Here is an 18,681-nt window from a genome sequence, read left to right on the forward strand (position 1 = left end):
GCCAAACTTCCACATTGCCAAACTTCCACACTTCCACACTTCCACACTGCCAGACGTCCACACTGTCAGACTTCCACACTTCCACACTGCCAAATTTCCACACTGCCAAACTTCCACACTTCCACACTGCCAAACTTCCACACTGCCAAACTTGCACACTGCCAAACTTCCACACTTCCACACTGCCAAACTTCCACACTGCCAGACTTCCACACTGCCGGACTACAAAAGCGGTCTACTAACATACAAAATTATTCAAAACTACAAAACTATGAAGTAGCTTGTGTTTAATTATGCCACAAAACTAATTCCATTTTGATGTCGCGTTCTGTGCTCTTCTACCCGAAGTAAAAGCCAAGTAAGCAAATCATAGTGGCTATTTGTTTATTTCTTTTTAATATTCTATAGTCACACGATTGTATGTTTGTAGAGTCATAAGAGCTACAGAGTTTGAAAGAGTCCTATATATATAAGGGCGCTTTCCTTTTGTCAGAACTGGTCGGCCAGAGACAGACCTGTCAGTTTGCAAAGAAAATGCAACAATTTGAAGGAACGCTTGCATTATGGACCATATTTCAAAGGCGTTGTAGAGTTTTAGTTCTGTCAAATGGTAAGCGTCCGAGTCACTTATGGGCAAAACTAGATTGCAGTGCTCTCTGACATCGATCATGATAATAGGATTCCATCTCGTCAAGCCTCGGATCTTATGTCTGCGCATGACCAGAGGCTCTGGGAAACTCTATGTAGGAGAACATGGGCCGTAGGGTTCTTATTGCCAAAAGTTGGCTATTTCAGCCTTACGGCGCCTGCTCACTCCTCGCACTAACATTAATGCACTAATCAGAGACGCTTTTCACTGTTTTTAACGAAAATCAGTGAGAAGAAATGTTGTTTCAGGGTTCCCCCGAGCTCTTTCTCTCCCTCAGGGTCGAGAGTGTCCTGTAAATCGCGCAGGTTCGTGTTAATAGAGTTCTATCGAACGATAATCAAAATCAATTGAAATCTTACCATCTTCGATTCGCTGCCTATCAGTTATAAATTGATCACCAAGACAATCAGGAGAAAGTGCGCTCGCGAAAGAAAGTGGCGTGAACGAGTACAAAAATAAATAGACAACTAATTAAAATACATCGGTTGATCCAAAAGAGAAAACGGAGACGGAGGGAAAAAAATAATCAGTAATAAGAACTTCAATCGTTTTAGCAAAAAAAGGGCACACTAGTTTTGTTGGTAGGAACGACCTTACGAAACGACCGAGTCGCTGTGAACGAAACACCAAAAACCGAGGCTTACAAGGAATAACAATAGGCTGATTTAGCAACAGAACGGGAACGTCAGTGGCGACTGCGCGCGCAAAAAAAAAACACCAATGAGAATTCAGAATAGAATAGACTCCACTCTTTTCTTCTCTATTCTAAATTCTCATTGGTAGTTTTGCTGCGCGCGACGTCGCCACTGACGTTCCCGTTCTGTTGCTAAATCAGCCTAATGGCTAATTTGCACGCTCTACGTGGGCGTTTTAGGTTTTTTGATTGTCGAATAAAGATTGTTGAATCAAGCGACCGTTTCAGTTCTTTGGTTGACCTGACCGCGGGACTCAGTGTCACACCACGCTACACGACACTGGGAAAGCAACTCGATCTCTTCCTCAAATGAAGGATTATCCTTCATTGTCAGTTTGCTTTAAATGAAGTATTATCCTCCACTTTGATCACTCTGTCTCAGGACTGACTTGTGGTAGCAAATAAAAAGAAAAAAAGGTGAAAGCAGCCCCTGGACAGGATTTGAACCCGGAGCACCCACTTTGAAGGAACTGTTTTTATCCACTTAACCAATTAAGATCAAGGAAAGGTTACGTTTATACAAACGTTGGCCGTGTAGCACTTATATTTTAAACAGGGTTAACTGAATAGAGTGTAATGTGAAGTGCTAGAATTCTATCCCGTATGAACCATGTGAGCGTTAGCCCTACTGATGGAAATGGGCCCACACAAGGACACAGAAAAACTCTGATTAGAAAATGTGCCGATTATTTACAAAAAAAAAATTACTATATATGTAAAATCATTGCTGAATAATGGTCAAGTCTGAAGCCTGATTTTAAAATGGTTAGCTTTCTCTTGAAGTTTGGCAACGGACATTTTTCACTGTGTAAGCTTGCTTCTTAGCAGGTGTTAATACACGTTTACAGCGGCACTTTTGGAAGAAAAAAAATTATTGACATTAATAAAAAATGACATCCTCGCAGTTAATGATGTGGTAGTCTAGTGGTTAAGTGAACGGGTTTACATTAATCACACGTTCCTAGGTTCGAGTCCAGACATCGGGGTTCTGCTTTTAAAAGAAATACGTTCATTTGCCATGATCCCTATCAAACTTTCAGTGTCCAAAGTTGGGAAAAGCGAAACCGTTCTCCAACATGGCAACCTCGTTCCCAGGCAGAGAAGAGAACCCCTGGGAACAAGGTTGTCCAACATGGCAGCTTAGTTTTGGTTTTATGACAACATATGACAACATTCGGTGCAATCAACTTGGCAGCACACTTATTTCATCTCTCCCAATTTAATTCACTCCGTAAACCAACAACCGTGATTAGGCTCTTGTCAGGTATGGCTTCACTTCCCAAACGCATTAAACTTGGCTCAGATGATGCCAGCGAAAGTACGGAACCAATAATCTTTTTTTCCCGCTCGAGGTATCCGTATTGCCAGTTGTCCAATTTTTACGAAGTGGATATTGAAATGGCAGAAGGTGTGTTCCCGTCGGTGGAACATTACTTCCAGGGTATGAAATTCATACCTGAGGACAGGAAACGATTTATGAAAGATGGAGATTTTGACAAGGAAAAGGATTCGAAAGCAGCAAATGCAAATGTTAAAACGGCTAAGGGACGGCTGGCCAAGTCAGCTGGGTCGAAATCCGGTTCTGCCAAGTTCAAGTTGACGTTAGCTGCCGACGGTTTAGATCAAGAAGTGGCAAAAAACAGAATGAAAAGGGCTTTGGTGAAAAAGTTTGAGAAAGAACCATTTAAAAACATTCTCTTGGAAACGGGAAAAAGGAAACTGATTCACATTCCATCTCGGGGTAAAACTGACTTTTGGACAGGAAGATGGGATAAGAAAACCGGTGCGATTGTTGGGGAGAATACAATGGGAAAACTACTGATGGAAGTGCGAGATGCTATGTTAGAAGTCCAGTGACAGTGGGCTACGGGGTCAAGAGAGCAAATTAAATTGAACAAGAAAATTATACTATTCTATCTATTGTAATGAAATTGAATGCAATGGTGTATTATAAATACATGATTTTGTCATGGCCTTGAAATTAGCAAGCTCCTTTCTTACATTTACTATCACCTAGAAGTGTTGGCTCTTGAGAGCCTGTTACGTCATTATCTCCTAAATGCCAACCATGCTGATGCCGTATAGGCAAAAGCTTCGAACTGTCTTGTCAATCCTCTCCCTCACTGCACTTATTTGCAGAAGTGCACATAAGTAGATGCTACGTAAAGTGTTCCTTTAAGGAGGGGGCTCGTAACTACCAAACTATTGCTATAGACCCCTTCAAATAATCATTTTTCGAGTCCCTTTGATTCTACAGTTACCTTTTTTTTGCCAAGTGTTTTCCATTTAACATTTCTTTGTCTGGTTCAACAACCATATTTGGTAAATCATGTGACTAAAACAGAAAATAGAATAGCAAAAAAGTCATCCTAGCAGTGAAGGTGGATGGTGAGAAACTTTCACCGAAGGTGATATTCGAAGGCGTTTGTTATGACGTCTTAAGGCCCTCCTTTGATACACTTCCACCATCTGGTGAAAGAACCGCCTCCTCCTTTTGTTTCCTGAGAGTTTTTAAATGTTTTTCAATGAAATGCACGGCAGTGGACTGGGACTAGTCACGGTGCATGCGCCTTCTTGTTGAGGTGATGTCAGATTGCCATTGCAAAAGTTACTTCAACCATCCATGCAACCTTTTTGTAGGGTCTTGACTAAAAAGCTTCTTTAGCAAGTTAGTTAAGTGCCGCTCCCCAATAAGTCTACAGGGCCCGGTTGTTCAAAAACCGATTAACGCTAATCCCAGATTAAAAATTAACCCAGGAGTTTATTTCTCTACTCCCAAATGCTTTTCAGTGCTGATATTCGCTGAAACTTTACATCAGAGGAAGTCAATCTTGGAAAACAAAAATAAGCAAAAGAAACTTTTACCAAAAAGTTGAAAACACGAAACCAAAGTTTGCGCTAATCCTGGATTAAGTTAAACTGCTTTCGAACAACTGGGCCCAGATTTCTAGCAACACAGTAAGTGTAAGGGTTAGGTTTTTTTGGGTGAGGATACATGCAGCTGTCTATCTTTACTTGAGGGCCAATGTAGTGATAAAAAATTGTCTGTTTTCCCAGATTCGAGTGGTGTTGTGCATCGAAGTACGAACATTTCTGGCGGCAGGTACAAAACACAGGTCACAGGTCATTAGGTTAGCTTTTATGAATGTTTAGGATACTTTCCGTATTGGTAAAACAATGACCTGTGACCTGTGACCTGTGTTTTGTACTTGCTGCATTTCTGGGCATATCTGCTTGAATATATTAATATTCACACTACGAGGCCTTATGGTTAAATTTGAATATTACTTTGCCAATACTCTGGGATACAGCAATGTAAAAGACCCATTCATCTTTCAACATAGCATGATAAATTGTTCATTTTTGTCAAACATTGGTGCTTTTTTGATCCTGTAGAAGGATCTGTAGAATGAGTACTGAAGAATCAGATCTGAGTCAGGAATCAGAACTGAAAAGAACTATACTCTCAAGTCCCACCATTAATTGATCTGTTCATACCTCAGGAAAAAAGAACTTTTCCAGACATAACATTAGAACTTAAAAAAGTCATCTCTTCTTATAGTTTATTTTCCTCAATGGCAAAAGTAGAGCAAAGAGCTTTGTGAAAATACAGCTTAATTATTTCATCCATAACTTCTATAAATGTCTTCTTTTTTAAATATCTTAGATTTTTATTGTTATTTTCGATATGTTATCAATTGGTGAAGAGCCACTTCAATTGATATTGATTAAATCATTATTATCATTATCACTATTTTTATTTTTCCCTGCTGGAAGAAACGGAAATGTGATTGGCGCCTCTTCTGGGCTGTTGTATTTCACCTCCTTCCAACTAGCCTACGTGTAGCCGTACCTTACCCCCCGAAGGAAAAAACGGGAGGTACGGTACGGCTAATAACGTAGGCTACCTTTCCACCTTCCCTAAAAACGACTGCATGGGAGGCAATTTAGGCTCAATTTCCAGCCCTTTTGCGAGTCCGGTATCCCTCCCAACGTTGGTGTGGGGCAAGGAACGCGGGCTCCCAAAACGGCTGGAAATCGGGTTACTTTACTATTTGGAGGGTGTAAACTGCAGGTTGCAGGTTAGGGTTGCAGGTCAATGCTTCACCATAGCTAAAACCCGGGAGCTAAAACAACCCACAACTTCACTTATGCTAACATTAGGCCTTAAAAATAACGTTTATGCCCAAGGTGAGCATTTTTGTAAAGATTTGAGTGGTTTCAGTTATAGTAAAAACTCTGCAACCTGCAACTTACTTATAAAGCTAACCTGCCGTTCTCCGGACCACTTTATGAGTGCCCACACCAGACCACTATATGAATGCATACACCAAGTAGTTACCGGAAATCGAGGCGAGAGTCAACAAGGAAACTAATTGTCGAAGAGGGTATGGTGACGTAACTACCCAACAAAAATGGCGGACGAAGGCAGAGGTTTATTCTCTTTAATGGCGCCTCTTTTCTGGCTTCTACAGATGTGTACTGTATCTTACGGTGGCTTACAACTACGAATGGTCAACGTGGTGAGTATTACCCAACCAGAAGTATCTTCATCGTACTTGCCTTTTGCATAATTTTTTCCACCTCCCTCCCATGAACTGTTCTCACATAAACATACAGAGTTTTTGTCTAAACTTGTAAATGGCGACCGTTTTCTCGCTACTACTTGATGTAAAACACAATCGAAAATGAGCAATAAGTTTTCTTCCAAACTGTGAAAGATGACATTGATTGATGACGAGGCGTTCGAAGCAGGAATGATGCAGGACATTCGTACATGCATTCAGAAGCTAAAGATAAATAAATTAAGACAGCGTTAGTAATATTCAGTTAACCAAAGCAACTATCCAGAAAAAGCCGAAAAGGGCTGCCTTTTGCGGTGGGCTAGATGATTTTCAGAATGTTGTTTACCATTGCATGAAAATTCTATAGTTAGATTTGAGAGCGATGCTCCTTTCCTACACTCTAGATATTTAAGGATCGGTGGCTGGCAAAGGCCGACTGCACACCGACGACCAGTCGCAAATCGTAGACTGCGCACCACAGACTGCAATCTTGTCATTTGAACTTCAATTGAAGCTATGATCCTTGCAGTTACGAACTCAATTTTAGCAATTGTGTAGAGTAGCCTGAAAACTTGTCAATGAGGACTTAAAAACAGGGTTTGAACCCATGACCTCACAATACCGGTGTAACACTCTAACCAACTGAGCTATGAAGCCACTGATGCCGGGAGCTGGTCATTTGTGGGTTCACATGTTCCTTTTATGAATGAATCAACAAGCAAAATGATATATAAAGTGAATCATATATTGAACAAGGTCACAAGTTCAAACCCTGTTGAAGTCCTCAAGTTTTCAGGCTTCTCTACGCAATTGCTAAAATTGCGTTTGTAACTGCAGGAATCATAGCTTCACTTGATTTCATATCTGCAGCTCAATATATGATTCATTTTATATATAATTTTGTTTGTTTATTTGAGTTTCAGTACCATGCAAGGATGTGAGGGCCACATTATTTCGAAATGATAATGCATTATCATGCATTATCATTATCATTTCATTTGTTTATTTGAGTTTCATGCGATCAGTACCAAGGATGTGAGGGCCACATTATTGGAGCTGTGCCCTGTTGATAGGGTGCCCATTCCCTTGCCAATCCACAACACTTTACTTAAAATACCATCTCCTGCGCAGCAGGCGGTTTGGTGAATTTTAGAAGAGCTCTTCTTTCCACCAGGGTTGATTGAATGTAAATGGCCATGTGAAAACAAAAGTCAAAAAAGCAAGCAAAGGTGGAGAACTGCCTGCAATCAACCCACAAGATTTTTTAAACCTCTGTTCACCAGCAGACGGGGAAATATTGTTCCTGATGTTCTGATAAACTGTCACAAGAATCCACGTGTCAGTCAATATTTGAACTGCTGCTCCCTTTCATAAAAGTGTAAACTATTAATGACAAAACAGAGCGAAAAGAGCCAAATTGTTTTAAAGAAATCTGGAAACTTCCTTGTGGTAGCTAGGATTTTCTGGTGTTCTTAAATAACAACAGAAAGATATAAAACCACTAATTGAATAAATGAAAGTGATATTTTGGTGTTCCTTCCCAAGGGATTTAGCCAAATCTTCATATTTCAGCTTTTTCTACCCGGGGAAATGTGTTCTGCATTAATGTATAAGTACAGTATTTACACCTTTGAGAAGTATCATTGATGACGAGATTAAAGAAACTGAAGGATTAGGGCTCACGGCAACCTCATTGGTGGCTGCCAGATGTATCCATTATGAAGCTCCAGCTACAATAGTTTTCGCATCGTCAGGAGATGTGCTGTACTAGGCATTTCTCAACATGCTGAACAGGCATTCTAAAACAATTCAAAAAATTGTTGGCTATATAATTATCTGATTACAGTAATTATTGTTGGGGAATCACACATAGTAGAAACATGGACAGGGAAACGTTAACAATAAGTTAAAACCTCAGTTCCATCTTGTAAATTTTTTTCTCTGGCAAATTAATTGTATTACTGCCAATGTTTACAAAAAATGCTATGATTAGTTGGTAGTTGACATCGAAAAGGGTTTTTTGCTCCTTCTCTTTGCCCCCTTCCCCTTCGAACTACAGTATGATGTCATAAAGATTTCAAATCTCCAGGATTGTCTGTGATCTGCATTTGGCAGATACGACAGAGAGATACATACATGTATAACCTTGAGGTGTAACATGGTTGATTAAATTATTAATAAATGGTTGTAAACAATCAAGGTTGTTTGAAATTTTTTCAAGGAAAAAATTGCTTCTGTCAGAAGAAATTATTTTCATAATACATGTACAGTAGCTTATTTTCACTTTTAAATTTCCTGGGTGCAGCCATCTTGAATAGTATGATGTGACACAGTTTCCTTGTTGCTCAGACACAAAGATCGTTATTACTATTTTTTGTAGTAACAGTAGGAAAGCAACAACCATACAGTTTGGTTTCAAGAACATTCATGGTCCACATGTTGATATTCAGTATAGGATTTGTCCAAACATGATGTTTTTGGCTTTTACAGGTTTATCGCCATGGTGACCGTTCACCTGTGAGTAGTTTTCCAACAGATCCGCACAAGAATTTCTGGCCTCAAGGCCTGGGACAGCTAACTCAGGTATTACTTTATTGTGCACATGATTATTCCCAAGGAAATGGACCATCTTTCCTCTGACTAGCACTTTTAAAAAATGTAAAATACCTGTAGTTTGTGCAAGTTGTGTTAGAATAACACTATGAGATGAGGTGCTCAAGACATACCTTGCAATGACAACAACCTTTGTGAAACAAGTGGCAACATGTCTTGCAACAAATTGATCCTTCGCATGTATGTAAAAATAAAATAAAATAAAATAAAATAAAATATGGTTTATTGTCTCTTTGGTACATTGTGTGTGTAGCTTAAGCTAAATTTCAGAGATTATTTACATCAATTAAAAAGTTAGTAAAAGTAACACATGGAATATATGAAAATTCCAAAAGGATAAATATTTTATTTAAAATCTCCACCGTAGAGTGACCAGTCTGTGTGAATTGGCGGGGGTCACAATCACCTGAGATTTTGCTAGTGTACATGTAAGGGAAATGGGTCTGAGATCTTGTTCCAGCTGCTGTGGGGGATAAAGGGATAGACTTTAGGGATTGGGTTTACTATTGAGGCCTTCAATAAATCTTGAAAGTATCCTTCTGTCAATGAGCTGTTGAAGATGGACAGTAGGTGCTACAGCTGTGGTTCAGTTGCAAATTCTGTCAACACTTTGTTTGGAATGAGGTCAGGACCTACAGTATGGACTTTCCAATTTTGACTGCAGATACAATGTAGTGCCTTAAATACTTCTACTTCAGAGACCAAGTTAGAGTTCTGGTGGTACCTCACGAGGAGAGGGGACTGGGTCTTGAAGTGGACTGAAGTACTCTGCCAGACTTTAAAAAAGTCATTGATCTTATTTGCGAGGATCAACTGATTAGAGCACTCGTTGCTGATAAATTGGTGGAACCAATCTTGCTCAATATCTTGTTTGAGATGGTTCCTGTGAGATTCTTCCATTGATTTCATGTTGAAATCACCTGTGATGATCACCAGGGCATTAGGCTGCTTAGCCAATAGCCTAGATCAAGATTGGATTGCACCTGATCACACAGAGGAATATACATGTATGTAGTTTCAGCTGGTCTGTTAGCAGTAGTACATGTTGTACATGTAAGATATCCCACACATACAATCATGTATTAATGATGGCTGAAACACATCTTGGGATACTTGCTGGTCTTGTTGATAGCCATGTAGTGATTCAATATTTGGATCATCACATTCTGACAATCTTTTACTGGGGAAAGAACTTTTGAGGTATAGGCAAACCTCTTCCCTGCTGCTGTTGTTTGGTCTCTCCTGAATAAATTATAGCCTGGTAAATATTGCAATGTCCGTGTAAATGATATCAGTTGACAGCCAGGTCTCCATTATACAGATAGCATTGACATGTTTTAGCAAAGCCACTGGTTGTAGCTCGTCTTGTTGAAATATAACAAAGGGTAGATCACAATGCTTTTTGGATGGTATCATGTGATGCTTTGGAATAGCGATTAAATTATTGAAGTTGAAAGCACATGCAGGCAAGCTCATTTACAATGTAGCAGGAGGGCAGTCAGGCTTGAGAATGGTAGGAATACTTTGCCTTTTCCTGCTCTCGTGGAATCTAATTGCTTTCTCATCATGGCTCCTCCTGAATTTCGGAAATAATTGAGCAGGGTATCCAATCTTTTTGAGGGTTCCAAGTTTCTGAAGGGAGAGCGGAAGACCTTTTTGCAGTGACAGTTCTGATTTCCTCAAGTTTAGAATTTCACTCCTTGAATATTTAATTCCAACAGTAGTGGGAAGGTGTGACTATAAATAATATTAGTATAATAATTACAAATAGGTGAAATTCAAGTGCAGATGTATAATAGTGTTTCTCGACTTGATCCGGGTCAGGAGTCTGTTCCACATCCATGCAGAATGTGGCAGTCAAGATTGAAAAGGAATCTCTTCCTAATTGACTGTAAAATAATATTGTCTTTCAATGACATGTACAGCTGTAGTAGGAAACCAGCAGTTCCTGGATAAATTACAAATTGTAACTGTCACCTTTTGGGAAATTGGTAAATATTCCTCACCAGCAAAAATCTTACATGTACTTTTTCAAAGAAGGTCTTGTGTGAAATAAATTGCTTATGTTACCGTCCTGACATTTTTTCTCTTATTTGAAATATTTTTTAGACAGGTATGATGCAAGAATATAAACTTGGCCAGTTTTTAAAGGATCGCTATGTTGACAAACTAATCAATTCATCCTACAAATTCAGTGAGGTATGTTTTCAAAATCTAAGCATTTGTGTTGGACATGTTGAAGGGTCTAGGGCTCGTAAGATACATGTAAGCAGAGCTTAATGTTGTGTTTTGTTGTGTAGCATTTAAGTTATGTTTTGTTGTTTTATTAGGTGTATGTTCGAAGTAGTGACAGGGATCGATGTATTATGAGTGCACAGACTCAACTGAATGGCCTTTATCCTCCTCATGGACATCAGGTAATAATCCATTTGAAAAAGTAAACTGCACTGTATTAAGTGGCACAATCAGGATTGTGGGGAGCATGGTTGGTACAGGGTTTGCAGGATTCCCAGATTCATTTCTTAACTGCGGGGGCACCCAACGAGAGATTTCATGAAATGTCAGTTTCCATGAAATGTCTACAAATTTAGAAAATTTCACGTAGTGATCCCCTTGATTTTTCAAAGGAAAATATCACCAAGTCAAGGTCATTAAATTATTTTCAGTTAAAGGAGCAAAGTGTAACTATTCAAGAAACTGTATTTGCGATCTGGGAGATTAATGTCAAAGTAAAACAATTAAAGAAAAAGCTTCGATAGATAAAAGATAAACCACAAAGTGACAAGCAGGAATGAAATGAACAATCCCCAAAATGCATAATATGATTTGACTGCAATGATTATTAATCAGACTAATAATTTATTGTTGACATTGATAGCCAATACTAATAAAAGGAATACCAGTCTGAGTGGAAAAACCATTGAATAAGCTGACAGTTGAATTTTTAGTTGCTCAAGTGGAACACTTTTATATACCAGATAAAATACATGTAGCTAAATCATTAAATTCAGACACTCAAAGAGATTTTATTTAATACTCAATGCTTAGTTTAATTAAACAAAAAACTAACTAAAGGCAGCAATACAAGTGTATTCATGGGCAGACACCCAACACAGCACTACACTCAAGCATTACATGTTACAGTAGTAATTATTATTGAATTCACTACAGTGGGAAAAAGAATATTGTTATTTTCCAGCATCACCAATATATCAGTATCTAAAAGCATTGCTCTTTTTAATACTCTTAATATTTTTAAAACCAAATAATTTAATTTTCATTACAATAACAGGCAACTGTTACAATGGAATTTAATAAAATAGGGACTGGCTGAACAATTTTAACTCAAGCTCAATTTAAATGGATTTCATGACTTGCAGAACAGGTTTATTTTGTGTATAATGTCTGTCAACAACAGTTACAGCTGTACATGTATTTTTGACTGACCTAGGACTGGTTACCTTTACTCAGAGTTTTTGTGTTATTTCTCAGGTTTGGCGACAGAAGTTGGATTGGCAGCCAGTTGGTGTCCATGTAGTTCCTGCGAATGAGGATTATGTATGTTTTACAACAGTTACTATGTTTTCTCATTAATTAATAATGTTCGAGAAAAGTTCTTTTCATTGGCTTATAAGGACACAAGATCCTCATTATGATTATTAGAGGGACAAGACGTTATTGTAGATGCCAGACTAATACTTTATGGGGAAAAATGATATTTTAATGAATTACAGTGTATTGTCAAGTTTCCTTTTTTTGCTATTTTAATGCTATATTGTATTACCATAATCACATTTGCATGAAGTCTCTCTTTTTCTTCACTTCACAGTTTTGTTTAGCAAAATTAATATCTTTCTCCATTTCATCTTTCATTGCTATTTTGTGGTTTTTTACGGTTTTACATTTTTTTGACTGTATGCACAGTTAACAATAATAATTATTATTAGTACATGACTGTATTAGTAAACTCTGCATACATGTATCCTTTGCTATTCATCTGTGAGCAAATTGCATAGGATTTGCTTCCAAAAATGTTGCAATGGTTGCAGGTCGAAATGAGTTAAAATCGTCCTTTTTTCCTACATTATCTACTGTTTTAGTGTATAGGAAAATAAGTATTCACCTCAGTGTTGGTGGCAAGCAGTGGATATTTACATCAGTCAGTGCTTTGCAGCTCTGTAAATGTCCACCACCATCCTCCTCCACATATTTTAAGTAAATACAAGTTACAATGGTTGTTTAATTAACAGTTATTATTAAATTTTCAACCTTGGTTAATGCATTTCTTGTGCTCTGATTGGTTCACTTAATCTCGGTTATCATCTCATATACGTTAGTTTGACCTTATATGGCAATTGATTGCGCTAAGCGTGGCTTAACCTTGTAGGGGACTTCGTGTCCTTTTGTTCTGGCCACCTAGTATTGATACTGAATCAGTAAATAAGCGAAAATATTTTTTTCGCTGGAAAGCAAAATTTCTCTCTGAAAGGAAAGAAATGTTTTTGTGATGAGCCTGCATCTGTCCATACCTTATTACATGAAATTTTGGCGACACTTTAATTTAGCGAATTCAGCGATTTTTCAAAATATCGCTAAATTAAAATGTACCTAAATTAAGTGTCGCTAAATTTAAATCGTCGCTAAATTAAAGTGACTACAATAGGAAATTCCGCCATCTGGTCCGTTTCACACTATCACGCTATTTTGCGGTCGATTATGACGTGTATCGGATGTTTACTGAATACATTTCAGCTTCACAACTGAAATGGATTCTTCGCTCGCATTAAATCTCGCTTTCCCATGTGGACTATGCGGTTTCCACTTTTATCAACAGCTGTGGAATCCTAAATGAAAAGCTTGACACAATTATTTGTTTTGTTAAGCTTTATAACGCTGTGTGATGTTTTTGATTATTTTTTTAAATGAACCCATTGACGTAAGAAAAATTTTGTTTGTTCATCGTGGTAAAGTACAATAATAAGAATAATCAAGGTATTATCGTTTGTCTCACGATGTGGTCACTTGTGATATGAATCGCCAAGTAACTACATCATGACACAAACGATTAATAATTTTAATGTTCTATTGTCGTCGCAAAAGTTTTGAATACCTTAATTCGCCAGAAAGTTTCAGATTGCGAAATCGCGAAAATTAAGTGACGTATGTTCCAAAATTTGCGAAAAATCGCTAAATTAAGGTGTCGCTAAATCCGGATTTTTCAAAATCGCTAAATTAACGTGTCGCCAAAATTTCATGTAATAAGGTAGTTAGTAGAGGGGACCCCTCTACTAACTATGATCTGTCTGACCACACTTGGTATTACACAACATCAAATCTTCATCAAGTTTTTTTTTACTTTACTTGGATTTTTTTGCTTTTTTCGCTCTTATTTCGTGCTCCCAAACTTTTGAAGTTTAAGGAATTTAACAAAACAATATTCCATTTCCGCTTGTTGGATATGAGACTCATTATAACCAACTCAGCACTATGCGCCTTGTTGGCTATTTGCCATCTCATATCCAATGAGCTTTCATGGAATTGTAATTGTTAATTATTATCAGAGGTTTCAATAAAGTTTGAAGTTGGCAGGTGGCTAATGAGTAGAGTAACTCACTGTTGTTGTTGGCAAAATGAATTTTAATCTTAGATTTGAGAGAAGCATTGACCCATTGACACCTCAAACACCCTAGGACGCTCCTCTCATTGACGAGTAAAATCGTCTGGTGTTGGAGTAAAATCTATAAGTGTCACTCTCAGGGTCAATTGGTTAAGGGAAAAAAGTAGCCAACTTCTCTGTGTAAAGTAGCTGACCCTATTCGTCGGGTGTTGGTACTTAAAATTGGAACCGATTATTTATATTGATAATAATAATTAACAATTATTCCATAAGCGCGCATTGGATATGAGATGGTAAATAGTGGCTATAACCAGTCTCATATCCAACAAGCGCGAATGGAATAATTGTGTTATTAAATTCCTTCAACTCCAAAAATTTGGAAGTACGAAATACGAGCGGAAAAAGCTAGCAAATCCGAGCGAAATCGAAAAAAACTTGTTGAGAACTGATGTGATGTTGTGTAATACCTTGTTGTCAGACAGACGCAGGCTCATCACAAAAACATTTCTTGCCTTTTCGCGTACTTCTAAACGTCGGAATTGATCCAAACTTTCCACAAACAAAGTTTTTTTTCTCCTTTTTGGCTTTATTCAAAGAGTACCTTCGCATTCCGGCGAAAACATTTTTAGTTTAGCAACGCTTAACGCAATCATTTACGATATAAGGTCAAACCAAGGTATATGAGCTGATAACCGAGATTGAGTGAATAAATCAGAGCATGCGAAAAGCATTATCCGAGGTTGAGAATTTAATAATTATTATTATTCTCTTTTATTATTTCTTTTACCTGAAACTGAATTTCTAACCTTGACCTTGAAAAAATTAATGGTTGGTTTTGGGTGCTATATAACTATTGGAGGTCACTACGCCACCCAAAGTCGCAGTTTCCAACAAACTAGGATAGATGGGTCCTTCCATTGTCTTCTATAAGATCCTCTGCAAAACATCCGCAAGACATCAGTCCAGGAACCAGTCACTTTTGATTCTGCATGTGCCTAATCCAGCATCCTGCTGCCAATGCCTTCACCATAACCCAGGCTGGGTGTTGTAACCCTAGCAAGGGTGGCTTGTTATGGTAAATTTAAGGGTCAAAACTTCCCTCTTGTTTTCCTTAATTTTTATGACTAAAATAATAATAATAAATTATATATGTACTGTCCATTAAAAATATGTTGATTTAAAAATGACTTTCATTTTAGCTTTTACGTCCTTATGATTACAATTGCCCCCGATTGAAAGAGGCACTAAAAAAGTCGAAGGAAAAACCCGAGTATTTGAAAGCAGTCAGAAAGTATAAGGTAGGAACCTTTCAAGGTACTTTTTCTTGTCTGTGTCAGTGAGAGATTTCATGATAATAATAGCGGAGCTCCGGGGCACAGAACACCATGGATAAGAAAATATTGTAACCCATCTGTGCGAGAAAATTTGGTTTTGGTCACCGTACGACCTTATGACCATCCATCCCTCCATGTATGCCAATGTTAAACTCTGTGGTGCAACCCACATTTTTTGGCGGCAACATCTTTGGTTATTGACACCTGCTAAAACAAGGCATCTGCTGACCAGTATCACATGACCATGTTGTGGGCTTAAGTTTAAAGCTTGTTGAGGTCAGTTTTTTTTAAAGTTGTATGCTGACCAGGTACTGGTTTTCGATTGGATTGCAGGCTCAAGCCAGCTCACCCTTTTATAAGAATAAATAACACAGGAGCTCTCTAATCTCTATAATAATTACTATGTACTCACTGGACAATAAAGCAATATTATTGTCTCTCATACAGTAGTTAATTGATGTGCTTGCGTACATGTTCTCAACCAAAACAGACAATGATGGTACATGTATCTTTTTTGCCTGCTAACTTCTTATTTTATTGTAGAAAGCTTTGTCGTACATTTCCTCAAAGGCTGGTGGGCAATATACCTTAGACAATGTATACCAAGTACGCGACGCACTCTTCTGTGAGGTAAATAAGATAGCTTTAGGTTTATGGTTGGACTGCAATGCCTGCGTAGTTGCACAAATCTGTGCCATAGTACTCTTTACTGACCACTACCCTCTGGTTCACTTTTAAATCTTATTTAGTGATGGCTACTTAAGGTGTTGTGTTAGTGATACTGGAATGTAGGGTTAGATAAATTATGCCGGCATTATTTCGAGCATAATACTATGGTGCGAGCATTGAACATAGTGCCGGCATAATAGTCATGTTTAGGAGCATAAAAGTTGATAAAATTATCCTGCTAATAAAAACACCAAAATAATGTGGTTAAAAATGTCCTGTCAATTGTGGTCTTTGTGGCTGCTTTATGCACTTATTTGACTTTGTTGAAGGCCTGGCTACCTTACTTTATGCCTGACTCCCCAGACCTGTAAGTTTGAGAGTGCAACATGAAATAATGTATTAGCCCTTTTTTTTTGTCTTTTTTTTTTGCACAAATTTCACCCAGCATCTTTGAGCATAATGCTAGGGCACGAGCATAATTTCCAGCATAATTCTATGATTTTAGGACTGTCACGCTCAAAAGCACAATGCTCAAATTTTCGAGCATAATAATTTATCTAACTATACTGCCATGGCATTCATTCTGACAAGTACAAGTTCATCCAGAAGTATTCCACTCTCATTACATAATTCCATCAATCTAAACAATTATAAAAGTAAACCCAACGCATTCTCTCTGTCAATTCAGTTTCTCTTCCCTCATTAGATTATCTTTTATACATGTATTATGCTAACTTATATCACAACTTTCCTTCCTTATTGTGTTGTTTCTTTCTAGCTAAGTATGTCCACAATTATTGTTGACAAATAATATTTTCTTTATTATGTTATTTAATTATTATTATTATTATTATTATTATTATTATTAATCATAAGAAACTGTAGCAAACACTGCTAAAGAGTGCTCAATGCACGTTTGTGTAAAGTGGTGTATAGAATTAAATGACTAATTGAAAATATACAAGATTCCCTGCGACTCTGAGTTTCGTGCGTATGCACTCATCAGGCAGCTATAGCTAGCTAATAAGTCTGTTCTTCATTAAATCTGCCTGATGAGTGCATACGCACAAAACTCAGAGTCGCAGGGAATCTTGTGTATTTTCATTTAGTCATTTAATTCTATTATTATTATTATTATTATTATTATTATTATTATTATTTACTGGCAAGGCACCTCTTGTAATTTCTGCAGTGCAGGCGTTATTTTGGCGCGGAACGCTAGATAAACCAGGTTTTCAATGCCGCCATCTTGGATTGTGATTAGATGCTTGACCGGGAGAGGGTTGGTGCTGTGGCGGGTTGGGGGTGGGGCACTTAACGCCTACTCCCTCAGCAAATATTTCCTCGCCCCAATCTTCCACAGTTACCAAATCTTAGAAAGATGGTGGCCTAATACGAAAATGTGCACTCGCGCGCCCAAAATACGCCTGCACTGCAGGCTAACCTATGCCGCATAAGTCTCCGGCTTTGGTTTCTCATTACTGTACTGTGCTTGTTTTAAAGGAGCATTAAAGGTGGAATGATTTTTTTCTTACAGAAATCCCATAACTTGACATTACCAGATTGGGCACTGAATGTCACAATTTGGGACGATTTGACAAATATGGACAAGTTTGGATTTATGTGGTTGTTTAACGGTCACGAGTGGGCTAAATTAACTGGAGGTAATGATAATAAATAATAATGAAGTGATAATTAACTGTCAAGCAGTGCTTGAAAATAAAAAGAATTCCAGGTTATCTCTATTTCAAAAGCCGGGCAACTCAACCCTTAAAATTAATTAGTTGCCCTGATAAATGCTTAGTTGTCCATTGGGAAACCCTCTACGATTTAATGCACGCCGCGTTGAGATGCAATAGCGTTGCGTTGCAGCTTGGTTGTCCCATAGTTCTAAGTGTGTGCCTGTGTTTTTTTTCTGGGTCTGGGTTTAAGTTTTAGCATTTTCAAAGTGGAGTCTTTGATCTCCAGCGCCACTAAGCTGCATGTGAGTTTTCCTATCTATTTGTAAAAGCCATAGATATTTAAGTCTCGCGTTTGTCGTAAATCGTTCTGGTGTTGCGTTTTGGTCGTGTCCGTCGTACCTGAGTGGTCATCCATCCACGTTGCTTGCCTTCAGTGACCTCAGTCACTCGGGATCTTTCCCTACCAACGGTCATCTCATCGTACTGGCAGCACAGTAAAGCTCTTCAGTTTATAACGTGTATTCAAGCGTAGTGACTTTTCGAGCGATCAAATTGGACTTTTCCTTGCGTGCCTCACCCACCCATATTACATTCTTCCGGGGCACCTGACTTCCCCCCCCCCCCCCCCTTCCTTTGCGACAAATGTTGTTAACCACTCCTGATGACTGAGTTAATTTTAAGTGATAGTTGGAAAGGTCATCGCAGTTGGTTGAGAAACTTTAACAGTTGCAAAGGAAGAAATCCCGGATAAAGCCCAGGCTTAAGCGGGATTCGAATCCATGACCTTGTGATTACGCTGTACTTCCTCTATCAAGCCCGCAGGGAATTGCAATTGGCCAGCACTCAACTGGCTTCCTT

The 18,681-nt window shown here is 38.2% G+C and overlaps 2 protein-coding genes across 3 annotated transcripts in view; both read left to right on the forward strand.

The window, feature by feature from the left end:
- Positions 1 to 2,457: 2,457 nt before the first annotated feature.
- On the forward strand, positions 2,458 to 3,324 carry LOC138042541 (uncharacterized). Its single transcript, XM_068888467.1, has one exon. The coding sequence runs from the start codon at positions 2,508 to 2,510 to the stop codon at positions 3,198 to 3,200; it is 693 nt and encodes a 230-aa protein (XP_068744568.1). The 5' UTR covers positions 2,458 to 2,507; the 3' UTR covers positions 3,201 to 3,324.
- A 2,390-nt stretch (positions 3,325 to 5,714) lies between these two features.
- The window catches only part of LOC138041198 (testicular acid phosphatase homolog), a 17,599-nt gene continuing 4,632 nt past the window's right edge, over positions 5,715 to 18,681 (forward strand). For both annotated transcript variants that reach the window (XM_068886970.1, XM_068886971.1), the window contains exons 1-8: positions 5,715 to 5,866; positions 8,399 to 8,491; positions 10,631 to 10,720; positions 10,852 to 10,938; positions 12,014 to 12,079; positions 15,338 to 15,436; positions 16,016 to 16,102; positions 17,679 to 17,805. In XM_068886970.1, coding sequence (XP_068743071.1) covers positions 5,759 to 5,866; positions 8,399 to 8,491; positions 10,631 to 10,720; positions 10,852 to 10,938; positions 12,014 to 12,079; positions 15,338 to 15,436; positions 16,016 to 16,102; positions 17,679 to 17,805 — 757 coding nt within the window. In that variant the 5' untranslated portion in view covers positions 5,715 to 5,758. The remainder of the gene's footprint in view (positions 5,867 to 8,398; positions 8,492 to 10,630; positions 10,721 to 10,851; positions 10,939 to 12,013; positions 12,080 to 15,337; positions 15,437 to 16,015; positions 16,103 to 17,678; positions 17,806 to 18,681) is intronic.

The sequence above is a fragment of the Montipora capricornis genome, chromosome 3 (genome assembly GCF_036669925.1).
Source record: "Montipora capricornis isolate CH-2021 chromosome 3, ASM3666992v2, whole genome shotgun sequence".
NCBI lineage: Eukaryota > Metazoa > Cnidaria > Anthozoa > Scleractinia > Acroporidae > Montipora > Montipora capricornis.

Coding starts and splice junctions, on each gene's coding strand:
- LOC138042541 (XM_068888467.1), top strand. CDS start 2,508: ATGACAACATTCGGTGCAATCAACTTGGCAGCACACTTATTTCATCTC.